Here is a 25347-nt window from a genome sequence, read left to right on the forward strand (position 1 = left end):
CCCACTCTCCCGGCAGTAGGTCCAGCCTCTTCCCTGAAACTCAGTCCCGCCTGGACTCAGGCGGGCGCGAAGTTCTAGCCCCGCCCCCTTCGGCAGTAGCTGAGGCCTCATCGTCACACCTGCGTGAGGCACGTGGGTTGTCATAGGCCCGCCCCTCCTGGAGTCCCGCCCCCAGGCTGAGACCACCGCCCCTTTCCCCGCCACCAGACTTTCCCAGTTCTTGTCTCCCGCCCAGTATCTGTCTCCATCTGGGAGCGTCTCGGCGTATCCTGTCTCTTCCCAATCTCTGCCTCGGACTCTGGGCGTCGCTGCGCCATTCCTGTCCAGATTTCTCCGTCCCTCTCAGTGTCTCTGGCTCTGTGTCTCTCTCTCACCATCTTTGATCTCCTTCGTCCCTTTATTTCTCTGACTCTGGGTCTTTTAGTCCTCACGTCTCGGTGTCGCTTTGTGTTTCTGCTCTCTTTGTTCTTCTCTTCCCGTTCCTGTGTCACTTGGTTCCCGTGTCTCTTTCCAACCCCTTGACTCTGTCTCTGTCTCTATGTGTGCCCCTCGGTGTCCGTCGTTTCTCTCTGTCTCTTTATGTCTCTGTTCCTGACTCTCTTCTCTGTCTCTCGCTCCGCGCATCCCGTCCTCTCCTGCCTCGGGTCCTCACCTCTTCGTTACCGCAGCCTCCCGCCAGGGGGCGGCACAGACCGGCCCCGCGCTCCTCTGGCCCTGCGGGGCTGGGCTAGGGTCGGGCCGCCAGGCTCCGTCGGTCCCTCCCCTTGTCCTTGTCCCACTTCTCCGATCTTCCCAGCCTCCTCGCGTCTTTGTGTTTCTAGTTCTGACTCGGCCCCTTTGTCTCTCCCCGGCAGCGCCCGCTCCTCCCCACCCCCACCTACCTCTTCACATTCCTAGGGCTGACCGGGGGAGCTGATGAGGCCGCCCAGTGTGTTGGGGTGAGGGCGGGAAGCCGGAGGCTGGGGGAGGGGGAGGAGGATGCCACTGAGCGCCTGAAATCCACCCCCCCCCATTCCGGTTCCTCTAGGGCGAGGGTCTACCTCAACTGGGGGCAGATGCTTGAGAGCTTCTTGCCCCAGCAAGAGGACCCCCTAGACTTGCCCTCCCATTCTTTTCCTCACACACCTGAGCTTTCCTCCCCAAAGGGCAAGGTCTCCAATGGTAGGGATTCTTATTGGCCTGCCTTCAAGTATTGGTAATGATACTATTCATAAACATATTTACAATGTGCTGGGTACACATTTAGGTGCACTGTATATTAGCTCAAATAACCCACATGGGACCCTATGTAATAAGGGAACTGAGGCACAGAGAGATGAAATGACTTGGTCTAACAGTTACAAAATGGCAAATCCCAGACTGAGGCATCTTAGTAAATTCCTCACAAGAATCCACTGGAGAAGACATTATCGTGATCCCCGTTTCACCGAAAAGTACCCTGAGGCTCATTTGCCCCAAGTCACCCAGCAAGAAAGTAGCAAGCAGGGATTTGAACCCTGGCAGTCTGCACTCTTAGCCTTTCTACCCTACGTGCCCTCCAGATAATACATATCTTAGGCTTGGCACCAGCAGGACAAGTAGGTTCATAATAGACGTGATCTCTTTGTCCTTCTCTCCCCACTCTGGGGCCAGACTAGATGGCCAGCATCCCTGGGTTTTATGTCGCTTTGCTACTAATTTGCTTTGCACAGTCCTTGCCTCCCCTGCACACACACACCCCCCAAACATCCCTTTCTCCCTTGAACACGATGCCCAGTCCCCAGCGAGATTTCTTCCAGGAAGGCCCCCTAGCACCTGCTCGTTTCTGGACCTGTCAAGGGTGAGCTCAGCCTTCCTGGAAGTTCTTTGTGGAGCCCACAAGGGAAGCCCTAGGAGGGTAAGCTGGAGTTTAATGCCCCCTTCACATGAAGAAGGGGACGTGCATTAAGCTGAACGCTGCTCTGTTTGTTGACAAATGCCTGGGTGGGTCTCATGCCTGAAGAGTCAGCCTTGAGTGTTGAGAAGTCCCATGGCCCTTCACTGAAGAGCCATAACCACCCGGAGGTACAGGCACAAAGCCAAAGTCTTCCTTCTGAAGCTTTGGGGTTGGTGTCAAGTATTTACCTGCCTGGCAACCTGTCACCTCTTTTTATTCTCCCAGCAGTCCCCCCCACCCCACCCCACCACCAAGTTTTCCTACAAGGAATCCCTTACACTCGGTCCTTAAGGTCCACAGTGAGCCTGACCCTGTCCTGGCCAATCAGAGCATGTGATCGATCCCCTGACTACAGGGATTGGTTCATGGATGGGGGTGGGACCCATTCCTGTCCAATGGGGATTAGCCCTGAGACTTCAGACTTCTTGAATGACTAGGGAAAGGACACACTTTTTTTTTTTTTTTAAGATTTTATTTTTTAAGTAAACTCTACACTCAACGTGGGGTTCAAACCTATAACCAACCCTGAGATCAAGAGTTGTATGCCGTACCAACTGAGCCAGTCAGGCGCCCTGGGACACCGTTTTTTGTTGGGGGGTTGGTAAACTGGTAGGGTAGAAATCTGGCACTGGGGTGACTATTTTTCTTTTTTTAAGATTTTATTTATTATTTAGTCAGAGAGAGAGAGAGAGAGAGAGCAAGCACAGGCAGGCAAAGTGGCAGGCAGAGGCAGAGAGAGAAGCAGGCTCACCACTGAGCAAGGAGCCTGATGTGGGACTCAATCCCAGAACCTTGGGATCATGACCTGAGCCGAAGGCAGCAGCTCAACCGACTGAGCCACCCAGGCGTCCCTGCTGGGGTGACTCTTGAGAGAAGAAACCCTTGCCTGTGCTTAGAGGACAGCAGAATTGTGAAATGGAAGAGGACAGCTTTTTTTTTTTTTTTAAACATTTAATGTATTATTAGCCCCAGGGGAGGATAGCTTTCTGATGAGATTATTTGAGCCCCTAGATCCAGCTATGCCTGAAGATAGTCAGACTTTGGTCATCCTGGTTATATGAGTGAATAATTTTCCTTTTCACTTACACAAATTTTTGACTCCCCTCCCCCTTTTTTTTTGTCATTTGCCACCAAATATATCCTCACTAATGGAATCTATAGGAGTCCATAAGAGGCACAGATTCCTATAAAGTTCCCAGGGTAGGGAAATGGGAGTGAAAACTTCCTAGAATCCTTCAAGAGGTCCAGGCTTTGAAAGACAGGCAAGCTTCGTGACAATGGGGGAAATGGGGGAGGGCATTCCAGGAATAGTTAAGTCATGAAGGCACAAGGCGGGGACATGTGTGACAGAGGGAATGGTGGGTTATGAGTGAGGGGCAACATTTTAGGTCCTAAATGGTGAAGGGTGGCTCATGTTTTTGAGAGCAACAGGGAGCCACAGAATGCTGATAAAAAGTGGTAGTTTACTCCAAACTTGCTTTTACTTCTTGGAGACCCAGATCCTGCGGGCTCCCCCTTTCCCATTCCCCTAGACCCTTGGCCAAGGTGGGAGGGATTGGACTGAGGGCACAGGCTGCCATCTGTATGCAAATCGCCTGGAATGCCATACAGATGAGGGACCTTAAGCAAATGTATGCCCTCCTGGGAGGCAGGCCAGGACACTCCCCTCATTAACTCAGGGACCAGGTGCTGAGCATAGAGAACCCCTCCTCCCAGAGATCCCCTCTCTCCCCTCCCCCACCATTTGTTCACCCCCCCACCCCCAGGTCCCCAGATGCCCTCTCACCAATGTCTGCTCTTACAGTGATATCTCTCTCCACCTGGTCCCTTCCCTGGACCAAGGGACGCTATTTTGCTTTTCTCTCTGACTCTCCATTTTCCTTGGATGGTGATACTACTAATAATAAACACGTACTGAAAACATACTCCGTGCCAGGCTTTGTATAAACACTTTCCATGGTTATCTTATCGAATTCTCTCAACTGCTCTCTTGTGTCTGCTGTATTTTTTTAAAAAGCATAGTCACTTCTGCCATAGAGAAAACAAGAAAGCCACGTGAATCAGGAAGCGGAGAGATGAAACAAAGAGGATTTTTCTCAGAGGCAGCTCACAGGGCCTGGTAGACATGTTAAGAATGATCTGGACATAGATGGGAAGCATGGAAGGATTGTGCCATGCCGTTAAAAGCCACGGCCGCCAAGCATGTTATCAGCCAGCTACAGTCATGGCCAAGAGCATTTGCCCCTCCCCCCACTCCGTGGCCCTGGCACCTTTGGGGTGCAGAACCCCTTAGTTCACCCTCCACTGTGGGCATCAGAACCACACCATGGGGAGACAGGACTCGGGAGCCACATGTACCCCAAACTCAGGCAGTGGGGACCTGGCTCACTTGTGCCCTGATCTAAGTGGGTTAACCTGCTCCCTCTCTTTTCTTCAGCTTCTCTCATTTGTTTTAAACCGAGATTCAATAAACAGTGGAGTTTGGGCATCTTGATCAGACTGTGAGCTCTTCTTCTCTGGGGACCCCGCACATGTGGCTCAGTCCCCTACCAGGAGGCCCTCCCATAGCAGCTCGCCACTTTCTGCGTGACAGATCCCACTCTGTCCATTTTGTGGATAAGCAAACTGAGGACAGAGAAGCCGACGCACTTGCAGGAGATCCGAGGCAGAAAAGGTCTGAGCGCAGAGACCTCCGGGCGCACACACGCCTTCCAGCAGCCCCTCCACTGCCCAGGTGACTGCCCAAAGTCACACAGGCACCCCTTCTCAGCTGCTCCTTTCAACCTCTTTTCTTTCCCTTGCTGACTGTAGTGATCTTTGAGTCCCAGTTCTGTTTCTCTCTTTGTCCCTATTTGTCTGTCTCTGCCTCTCTTTCCCCAAATCTCTGTCTGTCTGACCCTAAGGGCTTCTGCAGTCCATCCCCGTCCCCCATCTCCCCCTCTTTCCATTCCACTCTCAAATCGCTCTCTTCCTCAACCTCATTAAGTCTCTCTAACTGGCCTCCGTCTTTTCTGCTCCGGAAACCCTTTTGTGGGTTCCTCCTAGTCACCCCTCCTTCCCTAGGGAATTCTCAGTGGCAGGAACCATGCCTTTCTCAGAGGGGCAGCTCCAGCCCTAATTCCATCCCCTCTGGCAGCTCAGAGAAAGCTTTTCCTCCGTCCTGCAGTTCCCACTTGGTCTCTGCAAGACAGGCTGGGGATTGCACTTAAGGGAACCGTACCCCACCCTTCAAGCAGGCACTGAACACCATTAGGGCCCTTGGGTCCTCTCTCTTCCACCCTTGGCCAGCAGAGTCTCTCCCTGCTCTCTTATCTCTTCCTCCATGACATCAGACTTCTCCCAGGTCTTGCAAGGGGGGTGGGGAGGGAGCATCACCTGCGCCCCCTTCTCCTCTCATCCTCCAGAAGAGGCTCTGGCCACAGCATGGTGTGATGTGACAGACAGCCTTTATTCCAGACTCCAGTGTCCACAGATGACGGGGCGGGGGTGGAGGGGCAGGGGTGGGGATCCAGTGTCAGACTATGCAGCAGGACGTCAGGTGGGGCGGGGGGACCAGCGATGCGGGCAGGAGGTAAAAATCGCCCTGGCCAGCCGACCCTCAGAGCCCTGGAGCCTTGTCTTGTCCCGGGCCAGGCCCTGGGCTTGGGTCCAGGAGCTATTCTGGGGCCTGGGAGAGTCACATTCCCTGGAGGAAGGTCCCCTCCTACCCACCCTCCCTCCCTCCGGCAAGCAGTGGCTGCTGTAGGTCCCTGCCCCGCCTGCAGAGGAAGGAAGGGAAGGGAGGGCCAGAGGGGGAAGAGGGAAGGTGGGGGCAGGCGGAGGCGTGGGCAGAGCTGGTTATCTGATGCTGACTCTCTGAGGTCAGGTCCAGCGGAGCCTCTCTGAGATCCTCCGGGCTCAGCACTGGGAGCAGAGGGAGAGGTTAGCCTGGGCCTGGGTCCCCCACATCCCCCGGCGCTCCCCCCACCCACAAGGTGCCTGGGTCCTCACCCACCTCATCTCCGAAGCCCCCGCTGCCATGCCTGGCTCCCCCAGAGGCACCTCCCATGAGAAGGCCCTTCTGTTCAGGCCGCTCTGACCCTGAGTGGCTCAGCTGTGGGTCTCCAGGTGGCCTGGGGGCAGGGGGAGGAGGTAGCATGTTGGAGGTGGACCTGCCTGGAGGCGGGGTTTGTTTGGGATGAGAATGGACTTGGGGGACAAGGTGGGAGTGGGATGGGGATGGGTTAGGTAACAGCATCCGGGTTGGGGATGGGTAGGGAGGATGCTGTCAGAGTTGGAGGTGGGGACTTAGCTGGGGATCAGCTCCAGGGATGGGTTTGGGGATGGCTACAGACTGGAGCGAACAGTGGCCATGTGATCAGGCCAGAGAGGACGGACGGAGAAGGAACTGGAGTAAGGAGTGGGAATGAGCAGGGGATGGAGAGATCCTGGGTCTGAGGAGGCAGCTGAGGGAGAACCTGGGGTTCAGGGTGAGGGTGGGGTGTGTTGGGGATTGGTGTTGAGGCTGGAGACACAGATGGGGATGGAGAGGACAGACGCGGACAGATTTGGGGTTGGTTATAAACCAGGTTTGGTGATGGGGATGAGGCTGGGGTTGCAAAGGAGACCGGGGCCTCAGATGGGCTGCAGCAGGGCTTGGAGATGGGGTCAAGGATGGTTCTGGGCTGGGCGTGGCTGTGGATTAGGTCTGAGGTTGGAGACGGGACTGCATTTCATTTGGCAATGGGGCTGGGGCTGGGATGTATTTGGGTCTGGGGTTGAGGATGGCATGTGGTTGGGGCTGGTCATGGGCTGGGTTTGGGCTTGAAGTGGGAGGTGACATCAGAGGTGGGTGGAGGGATGGGACGGGGTTACAGAGGTCAACTTCAAGGTTGCAGGCCACTCACAGGGCCCCCTTTTCCCCTCGCCGGCAGCAGCCGGGGCGAGCCTTGCGCCTCATGCAGTAGAAGGCAGCGACGACGAGAAGCAAGAGGCCCACGCTGACGGCCACGGCCATGACAGCCACGCCGGCCTGGGAAGTCTGGGGGGCCACTGCGGGGACAGGATGGGGGAGGAGGAGGGGTCAGCTGGCAGGGCTCTGTCGGACCCTGGGGCAGCCTTCTCCCACCCCTGCAGCTTCTCACCAGAGCCAAAGTGGAAGACATGCTGCTTCTTCCCGTGGGTGTTGGAGGCCTCGCAGGAGACGCCTTCTCTGCTCAGGGCACTGGTCACCTTCAGGGTCAGGGAGCTGCTCACCCAGCCCTGCCCAGTGAGGGCCGGTTCTGCTGGCTGTAGATGCTTGGGTTAACCCTGGCGCCTGGGATCAAGGGCTGAGTCGAGGGCAGAGGGGAAGATGTCCACCCCTCAGGAGGGGTGCAAAGCTGGGATCAGTGAGGGGGGCAGGGTCCCCCGAGGGGCCTGGGGAGGGGGCCTGGGTCCCAGGGAGCTCAGGGTGGACAGGATGGTCCCTTACGCTGCCACCCAATTGGCTCCAGCTGAGTTTGGGCTCCGGGTAACCGCGGGCAGAGCACACCAGCCTGACTTCATCTCCTTCCCTCCAGCCGCCCTCTGTCTGGGGCTGAGACTCTTCTGCGCTTAATTGAGGTGGCCCTGGAGGTGGAGCGGGGAGGGAGGGAAGAGCAGGAGATCCGCTGGAGAAGGGGAAGGAGGGGGAGAGAAAGAGAAGGAGAGAGGGGCAAGGACTAGCAGGCAGAGGGCCCAGCCCTTGGTTCTGGCACCCCCACTCCCATGGTCCCCATCCGGACCTGCCCCAGCCCAAACCTTGGACCAGCAGCTTGAAGCTCTGGGTACGGCTGAGGAGGGGGACCGTGGGCATGGAGGCCTCACAGACATAGGTGCCCGCTGAGTCGAAGGTGATGGAGCTCAGGGAGAGAGTGGGGCCGTTCCCCAGCGGGACGAAGTCCTGGCAGGGAGAGAACAGGGAGGCCAGGTGGGTGTGAGGATGGGGTCGAGGGAAGGGAGAGGGTGCGGGCCGAGGGTTCCAGGGCTGGGGGCTCCTTTCCCCTCTCACCTTGGTCCAGCGCAGGGCAGGGGTGGGCAGACCTTGCACGGAGCAGTTCACGGTTGTGCTGTTACCCAAGTGTAAGGAGAGCTCCTCCCCGGTGCTGAGCTCGAGGGGGTCCAGGTCTGGAGGAGGGGGGCAGACTGTCACCTTCCCCGGACCCTCTCCCATGCAGTTAGGGGCTCTCCAGGGCTTTTGGGGGTGCAGATATGAATGCACGACCCTAAGAAGAGCCTGTCAGCATTCCTCCTTGTTCTCCCCACTTCCACAAGCTTACCATGCTCCCGTCCAGCCCAAGTCTGGAGCCCAAATCTAACAGCAAACCTCATGGCCAATTCAACCACCTTCCTCCAGAGTGGACCGGGGAGGTGGGAGGTGTTCCTTCTCTGATTTGCCACCCAAACCCCATCACCCATCTTTCCATCCAGTTTTGTTTCCTCTGCCTCTGAAACCGACCTTCCCACTTCTCTCCATCTCTGACCTCCAGGACCAACAGCCTTGACTACTGTAGCCAGCTCCTCACTGGTCTCCCTGCTGGCCAGGATCCTGGGCCCCTCTATCCCCAGAGCTGCCAGACAGATCTTTCGAAAACACACACTGGTCAGCCCTGCTCTCTGCATAAAATCTTGCTGGGGCTCCCTCTATGCCCTTGGCATAGAGGCCAAATTCCTTGACAAAGCCTACAGGAGCCTGCCTGGTCTGACCTCTGCCTATGTCCTCATAGTTCAGTATGCCATGGTTGAGTCCTGTCCCAGGGCCTTTGCACTTGCTGATCCCTCTGCCTGGAAGCTCCTCTTCGGGCTCTTCGTGTTTCTGATTCCATTCTTTGGTTTCCTACTTAACTGAGAGGCTCCTCTGACCCCCTGTTGTGGACGCTCAGCTTTCCCCTCCACACTGAAGGATTTATTCCCCCAGCTGTTGAGAAGGATGTCAGCTGTCAGCCCTCAGCTGTCGGCCCTCTCTGGGAACTGCCTCAGCTGCACAGAGCCCCTCGCTCAAGGTCATGCCCCCTTTCTCGGGCGGCCCATGTGCAATGGCTGTTTGACATGGGAGTAGAAAGGTCCAGCCCCCTTGCCCCAACTGGGCACAATTATGAAGACCAGCTTTCAGATGCCCCTCAGGGCCAAATGAGACTTTTGCAGCCCTTCTTCTGCCTCTGTCCAGTCCTGCTTCCTTCCCTTCCTCAGCCTCCATAGATGTGGATCCCAAGGAAGATCCTATAAACTTCCTGCCTGCAGATCTCTAAGTCAGAATCTACTTCCCAGGACGGGACAGAGCCTGTAACATCCTCCGTCTAAAATAGTCCCCACTCACCCAGCCAATCTCTTATCCCCTCCCTCTGGGTTAGTCCCTCTAGCTGTCCCATCGCTACTCAAAGTGTCTTGTTCCCCATCTACCACCTGTCCCCCCGACCGGGCTGGGAAAAGAAGGTGGGGACTGAACTACGTTGTTCACAGCTGTCTCCCCGACCCCAGCCACAGGGTCAAGCCCCAGAAAAGGAGGCAGAAGGAGTGCCAAGGAGGGACAGACCCTTTGCCCAGGGCTCGGGTGCGAGCAGACTAAGAAGGTTTTCTAGAAGACTGGGACCCTGGAGACTTGGCTAGACGTGGAAAGTAGAAAGCAGGGGAGTGGACCTAGACATGAGGAGAGGAACTTGGCTGGGATGAGTAGAATGCCTGGGTGGGGAGAAGCGTCAGGCAGAGGTGAAGCCCCCAGGTTGGCCTAGAAGGCCGGGATGGATCACATGGGCTTTCTCCCAGGGGCACTGGGGAGTCATGGCAGGTTCGGAACAGGGGGCAGTCAGGTTTGTGCTTCGGAATGAGCTCTCTGGCTGCCTCCTGCGGGAGACCGGAGGGGGCTGGGGTAGGCCCCTGGGGGCGGAGGGGGCCATCGCGGACCAGGAAGGACCATGGAAACGGAGAGAAAGGGTTGGCGGCGGGGCTGCGGGATGAGGGCGAGGAGGCCGCTGGTGCTAGGGCCCCCCTGCCCATTCTCCCAGGACGCTCACAGGCCACGCGCAGCTCCGCGGTTTTGGAGAGCACTGCGTCCTCCGCAGCGTCGTAGTCCTCGACCCTGCAGCCGTAGGTCCCGCTCTGGCCCCGCTGAACCCCCTCCAGGGTCAAGTTCCCCTCAAGATTTGTTTTCAGCACGTTCTCCTGCTTGTCCTGGGTGACCAGGGATGAGGAAGCCGGCTCAGGAGCCGCCCCGGTCTGGCGGGGTCCGGCTAGGTTGGGGCCACCCGGGTCAGAGTCAGGCACCTTGTAGGTCAGGGTCCCCGAGTTAGTGTCCTACTAGGGTCAGGGCCCCCTCAAGTAATGGGGCAGAGACCCTGCTAGACCAGGGGTCCCCCAGGTCAGGTAGCAAGTTAGGACGCTCTCAAATAGGGGCTCAGAGGTCCTGCTAGCTACTGGGTCACCAGCCAGGTGCCCTGCTAAGCCAGGGGCCACCCAGGTGAAAGGTCAGAAGTTGGTGGAGGCCAATAGGTCAGAGGTCAGGGGCTGGGACTTCCAAAGGAACGATGGAGTGAGTCACCTGAAGGCGGAAAAATACGTATTCCATGCTGGGGTTGCCGTCCCCCCGGCAAAACAGCTGGACAGAGTCACCCTCGCGTACCCAGCCCTCGGTGGTGGACGGGCTGCCCACCCAGAAATCCACGTTCTCCGTGGGATCTAAGGGAAAGCGCAAGAGGGATGGTCGGGTCAGGACGGATTCATGATCAGGGTTAAGGGTAGGTCAGGTCAAGGGTAAGAGGCAGGTCTGGGTTAAGGGAAAGAGGTCAGTGTCGTAGCCAAGGGGCAGGCTGTGGTTGGTCAGAGGGCAGAGGTCATATCCTTAACAGCTCAGGTTCGCACTTAGTCTGACATCAGGGACCAGAGATCAGAAGTTGAGCTGAGAGAACAGGTCAAGGGTCAGAGGTCCCTGCGGGCGACAGGTCAGGGTGAGATTCCAAGACCCAATTCCATGGAGCAGTTTAGTCCTGAGACGCCACGGGGTTCAGGGTGCTGGAGGGGGAGCTAAGTCAGGGCGGGCTGCTGGTCAGCTAGGAGGGTCCAAGGTCGAGGGAGGTCAGGGCCCGCAGGGACTCACAGTGCAGGGTCAGGTGGAAGGCAGGGCTGTCCAGGCGGCCGCGTCGACCCATGGGCAGGTCGTAGCTCACGGAGCAGTGGAAGCTGGCGTCCCGGTGGTCCTTCCGGAGCCGCAGGTAGAGAGTGCTGGTGAGAGACTGCAGGCCCGAAGCCTCCCGGACCGTGCGGCTGGTCATGTAGCCCTCTGGGAGAGAGGGGGGAGGCGGTCAGCGCCGGCTGCCAGCCGGCTCCATCCCACGCCTAGCTGGGCTCCAGCGCCTGCTCACCTGCGTTCACCTCCATGGGCACCCGGAGCGGCTGCCCGTTCTGATACCACGTGATCTGGGGGGCGGGGTTCCCGTTGCGGCTGTTGCAGGTGGCGATCTAGGGCAGACACAGGCGTGGCCCTGGGCTCTGACCCAGGCCTCTGTAGCCTCTCTTTTTTCGGGACTTCTCCTCACTCAGGTATAGGAGTCTGGGTCCCCCCAGCCCAGGCCTCTCCCAGGACGCGGGAGTGCAAACCTCCCAGCGCTCTCCTCTCCCAGGACCCTGGAATCAGGGTCCCCACCCGAGGTACCTCCTGGGCAAAGTCTTCCACCACAGACAGGATCCCTTTGTTGGGGAAGACCTCCGTGGCCTCGGGTTTCGCTGTGGGGGAGATGTTACCATCAGGAGCCCCTTTCCGGGGCTCTCCCTTGCCCTCCCCTTCCGGGGTGCCGGCAGACACTCACCGAACATGCGGAGCTCCGTGGTGGCCTCGGTGCTCGCCGCGCCCGCCCTCACCACGCACACGTAGCTCTGCTCGTCTCCCACCTGGGCCTCGGTCAGCACCAGGTGGCCCCGGGAGTCCAGCTGGTATGGGGGGCTGCGGCCTCGGGAGTCGTGCACCCGGCCCTGGAGCTCGGAGCCCTGCTGCTGGGCTGAGGCCAGGCGGTGGCGGACCCCAGAGCGGTCTGCCTGTGGGCAGGGAGGGCCTCAGCGCGGAGCTGCCTGGCCTGCCCCTCCCCCTCTGTCCTGCAGGTCATGTCTCTCTTCTTGTCACCTCCCTCTGGTCTGGCTCTTATTCCTGGGCCCCGTGCGGTGGTCTCCTCTCTCTTGGTCCCTCATTCCCCATCCTGCTCTGCTCCTGTCTCTCCTCCTCTCTCTGCCTGTTCCTCGGCCTGTTATCTCCTCTTCTTTTCGTTCTCTTCCTTTAGTGCCCTCCCCACCCCACCCCATCCCTTGCTGTATCTTTGTCTGTTTCTCAATGTTCTCTCTCAGGAGCCTGTGCTCCCAAGGGGGAGATCTTCCTTCTAGTCCCAGCTGTGCCCAGAAGCCAGGAGACCTTGGAGAAACCTTCCGTTTGCTGGGCCTCAACTCCCCCACCTGTAAAATGGGAAGGCAGCTGGATGGAGCTCTTCGGTCCTTTGGGCTCAGATGAGGGAACGAATGTGTGCAGCCCTGCAGTGCCCTGACTCGCAGCCCCCTTGGCTGCCCTCTGGCCCCCAGCAGGCAGCACTCACCAGGAACCACTCCAGCACAAAATGGTCGTGGGCCGCCAAGGCAGAGCAGTTCAGGGCGACGGGCTCCCCCTTCATCACCTCCACCAGGGAGGACCCAGGCAAAGGCTCCTCAGCCTGGGCACCTGCAGAAGAGCCACTGAGCTCTCTCTGCCTTTGAGCCCCTCCTCCTTCAGACCCTGGAGTCAGGACTCCCAGCCCCCAGCCCCTCTTCCCTCAGACCCAGGAGTCAGGACTCCCAGCCCCTCCTCCCTCAGATCCTGGAGTTAGGACTCCCAGCCCCCAGCCCCTTCCTCCCTCAGACCCAGGAGTCCAGACCCCCAGCCCCTCTTCCTTCAAACCCAGGAATCCAGGCCTCCAGCTCCCTCATCCCTCGGACACAGTTCAGACCCTCAGCCCCTATCCCTCAGCCCTAGCTCCCACCTCCCTCCATCTCTCATGTCTACATCTCTGAGCTTGCAAATCCATCGGCATGTCTCTCCATCTCTCTATTCACAGAACTAAGAGCTCCTCCCCTGAGTCATGTAGGACCCTCTGTCCAATCCTCCTGGGTGGTGTTGGGGGGGACTGCACCTGTCCTTGTTCCTCCCACTAGACCAGCCGCCCCTCAAGGGCAGGGCCAGCACTGGCTCATCCCTTGGCCTCCAGCACCCTGCGCAGGGTCTGGCGCGGTGCCCGGGGTTGCTGTCTCTCCATCTCTGCCTGTGTGTCTCTCACTCTGGGTCTCCATCTCTAGGCCACAGTCTCTGCCCCTCTGTCGGCCTGGCGCTCCGTCTCCTCAGCCCCTGGGTCTCTTGTCATGAGTCAGGGGGCTGGGGCTGCGCCTGCAGCTGAGGTATGGGTGTGTGGGGGCGGTAAGGGGGGACAGGGCTGGGCAGGTTTCAGGAATGTGGGAGGGACAGGCTGGCCCAGACCTGCCCCACCTGGCGCCAGAGCCCCCTACCCGCCCCTTGGCCCCTCTGCCTCTTTGATGGAGCAGGGAAGGGGGTAAGGTGCTTCCCCTCCGAATAGGAGAGGGGCGAGGCCCAGGAGCCTGGATCCTGAAGCAAAAGGGAGCCAGGGTTGGGGGGGGCGGTGGTAGGCTGGAGTTCTGCCCCAGGATCCTGGCAGATAGAGCTTGTTCCCATTGGGGAAACCATGCTCTCTCACCCTCTGGGCTGGCATCCTGGCATCAGCTCTCACTTCTTAGAACCTCCCTTCCCTTCCCCGCCCAGCTTGACCAGCCCTGCCCCTGGGGACCCGCTATTCACCATGTTTGTGCCAGGGGCCTGGATTCCCAGGCACCCACCTCTGGCCCAGGCCTGTCCCAGGGGTGGGGGTGTGGGGCCAGGCTGGTGCCTGGGGCTAGTCTGAGTAACAGACAGGAGGACAGATGGAGAGATCTCTGTGCCCTGATCTCCCTGATCTCTCTGTCCCTCCGGTGCCAGCCCCTCTGGGCCTCCTCCCCTCCCACCACCACGCAGGTGTGTGGATTTATCTGGGGCCCCAGGAAAGGGGCACTGTCACTCAGAAACACTTCGTTCCACCAACACTGCCTAGGGCCAGTGTTCCAGCTCCTCCATGAGGGAGGTGGCTTCCTTAGGGTCTGGGCTCTGAATCTAGGCTGGGGGAACCCTCAAGAGCACGTGACTCACTGGGCTCTAGCCGTAGGGTCCCTGGCCCTCGCAAAACTTAAGAACCTTTCTGGGGATAGCCCTGGGGTTTGGGTCTCCTATGTCCTGGGTGAAGCCACTCCAGCCACTGGAGGCCTGGACCCCTGGGTCTGAGGGAGCAGGAGTCTCGGGACCCAGATTCCAGGCGCGGAGGGCCCTCACTCCTCGGTCCGGAGGGCAGAGCGGGCTGAGTTCCCGGGTGCTGTGTAATCCACTGCTCTGGGATGCCCAGCCCCTCTGCCTGGCTGTCCCCAGGTCTCACATTGGGAGGGGTATCCCCCATGCTCCTGTATCCCTTTTCCTCGGGGGGCGGGGGTCCCAGGTTTGGCTTCCTGGGGTCGATGAAATCCCCTTCCCCCTTCCCTTCCCGGGGTCCCCAGGGGCCGCCCCCAGTGGCGCCCTGCTTCTTGCCCGAGCCATACCTGGGTGCGCCCCCAGCAGGAGCGCGAGCACCAGCAGCCGCGGGGCCCTGCACGCCCGGGCCGGGCCGTCCCGGGGCTCCATGTTCGCGGTGGCGGCGGCGGCGGCGGCGGCGGTGGCTACGGGGCCGGGCTGCAGCGCGGCGGCCCCGGGGGCTGGGAGCGACCAGGCCCCGCCCCTAGAAGCCCCGCCCCGCCCCGCCCTCCCGGCCCCCCTTTGTCCCCGCCCCCCCCAAACCCGGGCGCCCCGCCAGGACCTCCCACTGCCCGGAGTGGACCTCCCAGCGCTCGGCCCCGGAGCGGGGCTCCCTCTGCCCCCAAGTCCTGGTCTGCCTGGCTCAGGCTGACCAGTGCCCCCGGCGGTGGCCTGACAGACCAGTCTAACCAGTGTCCTGAGCTGGGACCGCACCGCACCATGGACCCTCTCCCCCTCATTCTGACCGGGGGGCCATTAGGGGATGCACTGGCCTCTTCCAGTGGAACCGGTGGTTCCCGGCGTGACCAGCGGCTTGCCCTGTCCTCTCCCAGTACAACCAGTGGCGCCCAGCTTGATCACTGGCCTAGAACAGCTTCTCCCTGTATGCCTTGTGAGGCCCTCCCCTGTAGCCAGTGCTCAGGGCTGCTTTCCTGTCTGACCAGTGGCCTGGAACCCATCAATTCAATCTCTTAAATTTAATGGTCTTCAAACCTCAGTTCAGCCCTGGGCTCAGTGATGAGGGTGGGGGGCGGGGAGTGCGGTGGGGTGCTCTTTCCGTGGCTCTCCTTCTTCCTCGAGCCCTCCCTCATCCCCTCATCTGGAGAATCCCAGGAATGCCACCCCCCTTCCTCCCTTCCTCTCCCCTTCACTCCCTCCCAACCTTTGGGGAAAGGGGAGGAGAATCAGGCTGGAGGGAGCAGGTGAGTGGGGGAGGGAGAGCAGGCTAGGGCACCTGAGGCGGGTGGGGAGGAGCAGAGCCAGGGGTCCGAAGGAAGGGTCAGAAGGAAGGGTCACAGGTCAGATGGGGGGAGGGGTCACAGTTCCGACTGCTCAAGGCTTCTCACAAGCTGGGTCTGACTGGGACAAAATCCTCTGGGAGCGGGGGAGGGGAGAGATGTCACTGGTTATAGGGAGTAGCTAGTCCTGGACACTGGCCAGAATGGGGGTCACTGGTAAGATGGCTTTGACCATCGGGCTCAGAAGGAAGGCTTAGATTACATGTCAGCCTGAGAGTTATTGGTCACACTGGTCAAGGCTACTTGATTCATCAGTGATACAGGAAAGCAATTGTTATACTGGGAAAGAGAACCCTTTAGTATTAGCTACATCATCACCTCCTCCAGGATGCCTCCCTGCTCCCCTGGCTAGGTCAAAGGCCCCCTCTAGGTTCCCCTAACCCAGTCCTGCACATTTTGGGTCATACTGTCTGTGGATTAATCTCTCCCCGCACTGGACCGCGGGTCCATGGGGGCAGGGCTGCAGCTCTCTCTGTCGGTCACGGCTGTGTCCCCTGCATAAGGCCTGACATGGAGCAGGTGCTCAGGGAAAAGTTGCAGGGCTCAGGAGTCAGGAGCATGCAGGCTTCCTGGATCATCGTGGGACACATGGTACAGACTCACTCATGGACAAATACAACTCCAAGTGTTCCCGGGGACAAGTTCACACACTGCAACCCCGGACACCCACTCCCCAGTTCCTCTGGCTCCTGCTTGTACACCTACTTGCTTGGGCTGGACTCTGGTAGGCACCCTCTCCGCAGACACTCCCACTTCCACCTTCCTCAAGAATCCAAACAGCCAAGGTTCTGGGCGAAGGGGAAGGACTGTATGGAGTGTGCATGAAGGAAGGCATAAATACTAGCCACGGTCCCTCAAAGACTTGCAGAAACTAGTACTGTAACGTCATCTGCCCTTGTCCCTATAATTTATTCCCACAAAACAGCCAGAGGGATCCCGTTAAAGTGTGAATCAACCGACAGCACTCTTCTGCTCAGAGTCCTTCCAGGGCACCTCTCAGGAAAAGCTAAAATCTACTCCATGGCTCATAAGGTCCTCGATCTGGTCCTCATTACCTCCCTGACTCCATCTTTCTCTTCCCTTTGCCAGCTCTGTTCTTGCCACATCGGTCTCTTTGCTTCCTTGCTGTTCTGCAAAGTCAGGCATGCTCTGGGTTCTGGCCTCAGGACCTTTGCACTTCCTCTTCCCTCTGCTTAGACATTCTTCCCCACACAGCTCCCTCCCTTACTTGCTTCAACTCTCTTTTCCAACATCACCTCATCAGTTTTCCTTGACCATCTTATCTAAAATAGCGATTCCTGCTTTCCCAGCCATTTCTATTTTCCTTTCCCTACTACATTTCTCCTCTACAACACTTACCGGTGTCACACATTTATTTTTCATTGTTTGTCTTCTGCAAAATTTACCACTGTATGTCCAGCGCCTAGTATCGTCCTTGATATAAGCAGCAGAGTCAAGATCTGTGCAATAAATGAATTTCCCAATCCCATTCTTCCTGTCTCATGTGTATACACTTACACATTTTAATTAACAAGACTTAATTTCCTCGGTGGCTGCCCTGCCTATTGGCGGTTTCCTTTTCCATGGTTTGTTACCTTCGGTCAACAGTTGTCCGGAAGCAGATGATCTTCCTCCTGACGTATATTTCAGAAGGGCAAGAGTAGCCCAACGCTGGTGTCATGCCCCTCATTTCACCTTAACACGTAGGCATCTATTCTCCATCATTGCAAGAAGGGTGAGTCTAGGCATGGCTGGGTGGCTCAGTTGGTTAAGTGTCTTGCCTTCAGTTCGGGTCATGATCCCAGGGTCCTGGGTTCAAATCCCACATTGAGTTCCTTGCTCAGTGGGGAGCCTGCTTCTCCCTCTGCCTGCCTCTCCCTGCTTGTGCTCGCTCTCTCTCTCTCTCTCTGACAAATAAATAAAATATTTTTTTGAAGATTTTATTTATTTATTTGACAGAGAGAGACACAGTGAGAGAGGGAACACAAGCAGAGGGAGTGGGAGAAGCAGGCTTCCCCCACTGAGCAGGGAGCCCCAAGCGCGGCTCGATCTCAGGACCCTGGGATCATGACCAGAGCCGAAGTCAGACACCCAACGACCAAGCCACCCAGGCGTCCCAATAAATAAAATTTAAAAAAAAGAAGAAGGGTGAGTTGAGTACAAGAAGATATTTTGAGAAAGAGACCACATTCATGTAACTCTAATTACAGGATGTTGTTATAACTGTTCTATTTTATTATTGTTAATCTCTTACTCTACCTAACTTGTAAATTAAACTTTAACATAGGTATATACAGATATCCAAGTACTAAGCCCGTAGTCAAAAAATACAGTATACCTAGGGTTGGTTACCGTCTGTGGTTTTAGGCATCTGAGAGGGGTCTCGGAAGCTTCCCTGTGCGGATAAGGGGGACTACTGTACCTTTATCTCGTTACTTTACAGTGTGTGATGGTTGACTTTACAATGACTTCACAGCTTGGGGAATACGGGATCATGACCCATTTGGTGGGGAATGGTGATTCTGCGGTCATTCCAGATTTGCATCGGGAAAATGTAACTATTGAAAGCCCCTGTTGTCTCTTGGAGGGGGGAGGGCAGTGTGATTGCATTGAGCTGGACAACAGTTTACTGCACGCAGCAAAAGTTTAGATAAGACCTTTTTTTTTTTTTTTTTTAGTTTTCTCTTTATTTATTTTTAAGTAACATCCACACCCAGTGTGGGGCTCGAACTCAGGGTTGCTAGGTCAAGAGTCACATGTTCTTCCGACGGAGCCAGCCAGGCGCCCCTAACTCCTGCTGTACTTGGAATCAGGAACTAATAATGCCTAAGATTCAGGGACTGGTTGGTCTACGCCCTTGTGGAGCTGGGACACATTATTTTCCAAAGATGCCTGCAACGGTATTTCTCGTTCCATATGCTCCTTTTTTTTTTTTTTAAGATTTTATTTATTCATTTAATGAGGGGTTCCATCCCAGGACCCTGGGATCATGACCTGAGCCAAAGGCAGACGCTTAACGACTGAGCCACCCAGGCGCCCCTCCATATGCTCTTCTAACAATCTGATCTCGACACTCCCCAGGAAAGGGGGACCCTATGTCCCTTCCTCTTTTGTATCTATGCCATGCCATGGCTCTGACTCTTCATAGAGAGATCGTGGCAGAAGTGATGTTATAGGACTCCCAAGATTGGGTAGAAAAGGCCACGCGGGGGCACCTGGGGGGCTCAGTCGGTTAAGCGTCTGCCTTTGGCTCAGGTCATGATCCCAGGGTCCTGAGATTGAGTCCCACGTTGGGCTCCTTGCTCAGCAGGGAGTCTGCTTCTCCCTCTGCCTGCTGCTCCCCCTGCTTGTGCTCTCAATCTCTGGCAAATAAACAAATAAAATCTTGAAAAAAAAAAAAAGAAAAGAAAAGGCCATGCAGCTTCTGCCTGGGTTACCGGGAGACTCTCCACTAAGCCATCAGCCACGCTACAAGCAGTCAGGCTGCCTTAGGCAGCCATGCTGCGGGGAACCCCAAGCTAGCTAGTGTGGTGGCCACATGGAGAGGTCTGACCGCAGAGAGCCCTCTGTCCAGCCCCCAGAGGCCCTGGCCCAGAACACCACCTGACTGTACCCTGAGCCAGTCCCACCCACCTGAGCGCATCCCCAAATCCCGGCCCACAGTCTCCACGACGTTGGCGTCACCACTAAGTGTTGGCATGATTCGTTCCGAGCAACCGTGGGTGAGAAGAGCAACCTCAGCCTGATGCTGGGGTGGCAGAGGCAACAAGGTGGCCGGTTGCTGTCCAGGGGTCATCGGGCCATCACTGTATTCTCATCGGACCAGTTCCATGGTGTGATGGGGGCAGGGCTACAGCCGGAGCCCGCTGCCAGTAGATCCCTTCCCTTTCTCAGCTTACTTTCCCCTCCTGGATCTCTAATCGCTCCCGGGAATCTGTGAGAGATCGCACGTCCTCTCAGTGAATTCTTTTTCTGCTCCAGCGGTGGCTTCTGCTGCTTGGGACAAATCTACGGTGGGGGCTTCCATGCTCCCTTGATACTCGGAAATCTTTTCCTCTTCTTTTCAGCCTCAGCTCGGATGCCTTCTCCAAGAGGTCCTCCCTGACCTCCCAGGCTGGCCCAGCTGTCCACTCTGGGCTCCTGTGGCACCCTCCCTCCCCATTTCACCCCCACCCACCCCTCCAACCCTGCCCACTCTGGTGTCATCACAGCCTGTCTCCCACCGGACTGGGAGGCACCAAGGGGCAGTGATTACTGCTATATGCACCTGGGGCTGGGCATGGGGCTGGGCTCTGGGGGTGCGGACTGGTTTAAACTGAAGTGAAGGGAAGCTTGGGTCCCTCCAAGATTAGTGATGAGGTGGGGAGACACTTCCTCAGTTTGATTTGGACTGGAAATCACTGGAATCCTTCTCCCAGAGTGGAATGGAGAGAAAAGAGGAATAAGAACACTGGGGCAAGATCAGGTACACTACTCTTAAAGAAATGTGGGGTCTTTTTGACTAGGGACTTCGTACTTGGATATCTAGATCTGGTTCCAGAAAATTCGTTTGCATTAGTGGGGAAAGAGGGATGGCTGCCTGATTCTCTGAAAACTTGGGATTCTGGACTCTTGGGTCTGAGGGAGGAGGCTGGGAGCCTAGACTCCTGGATCCAGAAGAGCTGGGTCCCCCACTCACCCCTCTAGACCCCTGGGTTAATGGGGGGCAGAGATCAGGCCTCAGGGACCCCCATTCCCAGGGTCAAGCTGCCCCCTGGTGACGGCTGAACTTTCTCCATACATCTGAGGACAACCAGGTTTGGCAGTTTATTATTCACAAACCCCTTCTAGCCCCAGGGCTCCCTTTAGCAGTACATTTGGGGCCCTGCGAGGCAGAAGGAGAGGTGGGTTAGATGTATCACAGCCAGGTTGGGGGAAAGGCAGGGCCAGACCCAGGGAGGGAAGCTGGCTGGGGCTGGGGTGGAGCAGACTCACCGGCCCCCATGCCTGGGCAGGGAATCATGGGCCCCCCAGGCGCAGTGGGAGTTTTCCCTTAGGAGTTTCTGCAGTGGAGAGAGTTTGAAGAAGGGCTGTCGATTTCCTAGGACCAGTGTTTCCCTTCTGCTCCCCCTATCCCATCTTCCCACACACCCAAGTGTCTTGGACCCCAGCTGCCTCTCCACTTACCCTGGGGCTTCCTCCCTGGCCTGAGGGTTGGAGGCGATTTTCCACGGAGCTAACGTCACAGTCTTAATTCTTGGAAAGGAAAGAGGGCCCTGAAATCTGGGGAGGGCCAGAGGTGCCTGGAGAGAGGAGATTAAGAAATGTCACAGCTGAGCTACATCTGTCTTTCATTTCACAGGTCCATACAGTGATAACACTTTGGTGGCTGGGGGGAGGAGGGGGGAGGGACAGTACAACAGAATTGTCCCTGGTCCATGTTGTTTTTTTCCCTAGCACTTCTGGCTTAAGTAGGAAGTTTTGTTTGTCCATCCATCTACGCATTCCTCCATCCATCCATCCATCCACCCATCCACCCACCCATCTTTCTATCCATCCATCCATCTATCCATCCATTCATCCATCCATCTTTTTCTTCCTTCCTTCCATCCATCTATTCATCCACCCACCCATGCTTTCATCCATCTATCTGTCCATCTTTCCATCCATCCATCGACCCACCTGTCTATCCATCCATCCATCCATCCATCCATCCATCTCACAAATATTCTCAGAATCTACAGTGTGTCTGGCACTATTCTAGGTTCTGAAGAGAGAGCTATGAACCAGGCACACAAATCTCTGTCCTCATGAAACTGATGATCTACTGAGCACGAGGCTTACCATGAATAATCAGCTCACAGATAAGGAAAATATCCAGAGAGTGAGTAATCAGTGCACGATACCATGAGTAATCAGTGCACGGACAAGGAAACATCCAGAGAGTGTTAGATGTTCTTCAAGGAACTGAAACGGCATGGGGAGAGTGGGGGGTGACTAGATGTAAGAGAGGCCATGGAAGACCTCTGGGAAGAGGGCGGGGAATTACACAGAAGGCTGAGAGTAAGAAAGATGTAGTCAGAGGTCCTGCGATGGGTGGTGGGCTTGCTGGCCCGTTAGAAGAACAGGGGGAGTTCACTGCTGCTGAAGAGGAGTTGGGGGGATGGTAAGAGGTCAGAGAGGTGGGGAGGGGTCAGATCCCTCAGGCCTTGTGGGCTGCAGAGGGCATGTTGGCTTTTTCTTGGAGCCCTGGGGAGCAGCGGGCAGGGGCTTCTTAGAGGTCAGGGAGGGATGTGAATCCAGGTTACAAACACTCAGTCTTGCTCATTTCATCAGAACCTGGGGGGCCCATGCCAGGCTTATTGCTATTCTCCATGGAGACAGTGAGGATGGGAGAGGTCCCCAGGGGCCAGCAAGGTGCCGGGGTCCCACCGAATGACGGGCTTGCTGCCTAGAGAGGGGTTTCTCAGGTGGAGAACAGCAGTGTGGGAGTGGCCTACGCAGACCCCCAGGACATGGACACAGCCCCTTTTGCCCCATGCCCACAGCGGCCCAACCCCCGCCCCCACACGGCCGGGGCTGGCATGGTGCCCATTTCACAGACAGGAGCACAGAGGCCCACTGGAGTGGAGAACAGAGTCTGCAGCCTAGAGCCAGGGGCCTGGGGGCCAGTCCCAACTCTCTCATCTTGAGCTGGTGACCTCCACATCGGGCTCTGCGTAAGAGGGATCGTAACAGTACCTACCTCCCTGGGTTGTCAGGACAATTAAATCAATAGGTCAAGAGCAGTGCCAGGCATACAGCGAGTTCTGCACACGTTAACTGTTCTCATTCTGGCAGTCACTTTGCTGGGCAGCGGCGCCCCCCCGCCCCCACCCCCCAGGACCACCTCTCTCTTGCTGCGTGTTTTGAAGAACGAAGAAGTAGGAGTTGACTGGGATTTGAATTGGGCAGGTTTGGGGAGCAGAGGAAAGGCCATGCCGGCGGAGGGCCCAGCCGAGGCAACGGTGCACCCCTGTGGCCCCCCTCGGCCCCCCATTCGGGCTGTGTCCCCCTTATTGTCCTCAGGGAGCCAGCTGAGTGCCTCCTAATGTTTCCATTTGCTTTTGGCTGCAGGTCTGGATCTGTTTTTAGCTTCCCTGGCTGGTGTCACCGCCACCCCCCCTTCCTGCTGGCTCACTTGTTTGCTGCGGTCGAATCGTGTTCCGGACTTCCTGAGCTGTTTGTTTGAAGACAGCCCTGTATTGATTGAATCTTGCGTGTGCTCGGCCTGAGAGGCTAACAGAGACGGCCCCTCCCCAGCAGGCCAGGGGCTCGGAAAATCCTGGGGTAGGAAGTACGGGGTGGGGGAGAGAAAGAAGGCTGGGACTTGCTTAGAAAATAAGCAGCTGATTTGAGGGTTCTCTAAGTGCCCCCCAAACACCAGATTTTCTTGTATCTGGCTGTGAGGTTTGGGCGAGTGCGATCACCTCTCTGAGCCTTCTTCCTCTGGAAAGTGAAGAGGGGAACAGTTTTGACTCCATGGGCTTCTGGGGACACCCAGTTCAAGGAATCCATTCAAAGTCTCTTCACTGAATACCCGGTGTGTGTCAGGTACTGTTCTAGACTCTGGAGACATACCAGAGAAGGCAGAGGCCTAAAGACTGTCCTCTGGCAGGTGGTGAAAAGAACTATGGAAATCATCAGCACAGGGGCTTGGGGGGTTCTTATTATCAGTAAAATAAGGTGGTCAGGGAAGGCCTCCCTGAGGAGGAGATGAGAAAGCAAGCCTGGGGAAAGGAGGTCTAGGCAGAAGGAACAGCTGGTGCAAAGGCCCTGGGGTAAGACATGCCTGGGATGCTGGACGGAGAGCCAGGAAGCCAGTGAGGGATAACTAAGGACGAGAACAAGAGGGTGTAGAGGATCGTCCAGCACCTTGTCAATGGGCGCAAAGATGAGTGCTGGGCCTGGGGCCCCTGAGAGACCCCAGGGCTGAGTAAGACCTGAGCTGCCCACCTCAGACCAGTGCCTGACTCACCACTTTCATCCGGCCTTTAGCAGGAGACACACTCAGCTGAGGGGTCTGTGGGGGCGCTGAGGAAACCACCTAGGAGAGACAGAGGGTAAGGACGGGACTGAAAGCTGCCATTGTCTGTCCCCCTACGTGTCCTTCTGCTCAGAGTCCCAGCATTCAGGCACTCTTCTGGCTTTGGAGATAGAATGGAGAAGGCAAAGTCCTAACCCTTAGGAGGGTTACAGCTGGAGAAAGAGCCCTGGATTCTTGGGAGAAGCAAAGGTCCAGCTTCTAGGACCCCAGAATCCTGTCACCAGCCGCCTCCCCCTTCAGATCCAGGAGTCCAGACCCCCAGTCCCCTCCTCAGACCCAGGAGGGAGGCCTTCAGTCTCCTCCCCCCTCAGATCCAGGAGTCCAGTCCCCTCCTCCCTCAGACTCAGGAGTCTAGGCCCCCAGCCTCCTCCCTCAGACCCAGGAGCCTAAGGCCCCCCCCCCCCCCCACCCCCAGGAGTCCAGACCCCAAGCCCCCTTATCCCTCAGACCTAGAAGTGAGGCCCCCAGCGCTGCCCCCCTCAGACCCAGGAGTCCAAGCCCCCAGCACCTCCTCCCTCAGACCCAAGAGTCCCTGGCCCCGCTCACCTGTCCCAGCTCCTCCTCCCCATCTTCCTGGTCACTGCTATCTCTCAGGTGCTCAGCAGTGGCCCTGGCTTCCGCTGGCCTCACTTGGAATTGGATACTCACGGCCTCTTGGCCCTTGATCTCTCTGCGGCAGAAGGGGCAGGTCTGGCTGTCCGAGTGCTAGGGGTAGGGTGGGAAGGGACTGGGTCAGGTTCTCCCTGTCCTCCACCGTGTCCCTTGGGATCACAAGGGCCTACCTCCCCAACAGTGATGTGCTGAGGAGAGATGGAGGGAGATGGAGAGAGAGGGAGAGGAGTCAGAAGGAGAGGAGCTGGGGGGGATGTAGCGGGGGGAAGGGGGTTGGGAGCAGAGTGTGAGGTCAGGAGGGGGGCACAAGTGGGGAGCCCCGTGGAGCCAGGGTGTTGCGGGGTGGGGGGCTTAGCTGTCCACAGCGATGCTGTTGCCTAGAAATGCCCAAGGTGCTTGCCGGGGCCCCTACGAACTGTGGTGAGCCCCACAGAGACATCTGCCTCGCAGCCACCACTGGGGCCAGTGCTGCAGTTCTTATGATCCCAGGATACACCTCGGCGACAGCCACCAGTGAGCTCCAAAGAACCAGATGATGACTCATAGGTCCTGGGGGTTACGTGGCAGGACCGGGGCCCCACGGTGAGGTCCTGGGTGTAGAGAGAGGGAAGGTGCACGCACCTGAGGCTCTGCCTTTATTAGGGGATAAGTGGGGTGTCTAGGGATTCATGGATTCACTCTTTGTTGGTAAATTTGAGGCATTAGAACGTGGGAAGGACAAGGAGGGTCTTCCGGGGTCAGCCATCTGACCGGTTCCTCTGGGCTTTCTTTCTTTCTTTTTTTTTTTTTTTTAAAGATTTTATTTTTATTTATTTGACAGATAGAGATCACAAGTAGGCAGAGAAGCAGGCAGAGAGAGAGGAGGAAGCAGGCTCCCCGCTGAGCAGAGAGCCCGATGCGGGGCTCGATCCCAGGACCCTGGGATCATGACCTGAGCCGAAGGCAGAGGCTTTAACCCACTGAGCCACCCAGGCGCCCCTCCCCTGGTGTTTTAATTATAGTTTAGTTTTGAGTGTTTTCTAATTACCATTACAATTCCATTTTTGGTCCATAAATTATTATATTTAAATATTTAGTTGGTTATTTTTTTTTTTAAAGATTTTATTTATTTGACAGACAGAGATCA

The 25347-nt window shown here is 57.0% G+C and overlaps 2 protein-coding genes across 2 annotated transcripts in view; both read right to left on the reverse strand.

Moving 5' to 3' along the window:
• Positions 1-5342: 5342 nt before the first annotated feature.
• LOC111160687 (basal cell adhesion molecule (Lutheran blood group)) lies at positions 5343-14636 on the reverse strand. The gene is made up of 15 exons (XM_022523975.1): positions 14555-14636; positions 12484-12605; positions 11713-11938; positions 11559-11629; positions 11269-11365; positions 11004-11186; positions 10449-10585; positions 9925-10081; positions 7926-8041; positions 7676-7817; positions 7368-7504; positions 7039-7183; positions 6802-6946; positions 5910-6027; positions 5343-5818 (listed from the first exon to the last, which is right to left on the reverse strand). Exons 1-15 carry the CDS (start codon positions 14634-14636, stop codon positions 5813-5815), a joined length of 1884 nt encoding a protein of 627 aa, XP_022379683.1. The 3' UTR covers positions 5343-5812.
• Positions 14637-20503: 5867 nt separating this feature from the next.
• Positions 20504-25347, reverse strand: part of LOC111160796 (Cbl proto-oncogene C) — a 15822-nt gene continuing 10978 nt past the window's right edge. Inside the window, exons 8-11 of the mRNA XM_022524146.1 lie at positions 24156-24314; positions 23541-23609; positions 20711-20826; positions 20504-20586 (exon numbers count right to left, since the gene is read on the reverse strand). Coding sequence (XP_022379854.1) covers positions 20577-20586; positions 20711-20826; positions 23541-23609; positions 24156-24314 — 354 coding nt within the window. The 3' untranslated portion in view covers positions 20504-20576. The remainder of the gene's footprint in view (positions 20587-20710; positions 20827-23540; positions 23610-24155; positions 24315-25347) is intronic.

This window comes from Enhydra lutris, unplaced genomic scaffold, assembly GCF_002288905.1.
Source record: "Enhydra lutris kenyoni isolate GAN:26980312 unplaced genomic scaffold, ASM228890v2 scaffoldscaffold77, whole genome shotgun sequence".
Classification (NCBI taxonomy): Eukaryota; Metazoa; Chordata; class Mammalia; order Carnivora; family Mustelidae; genus Enhydra; species Enhydra lutris.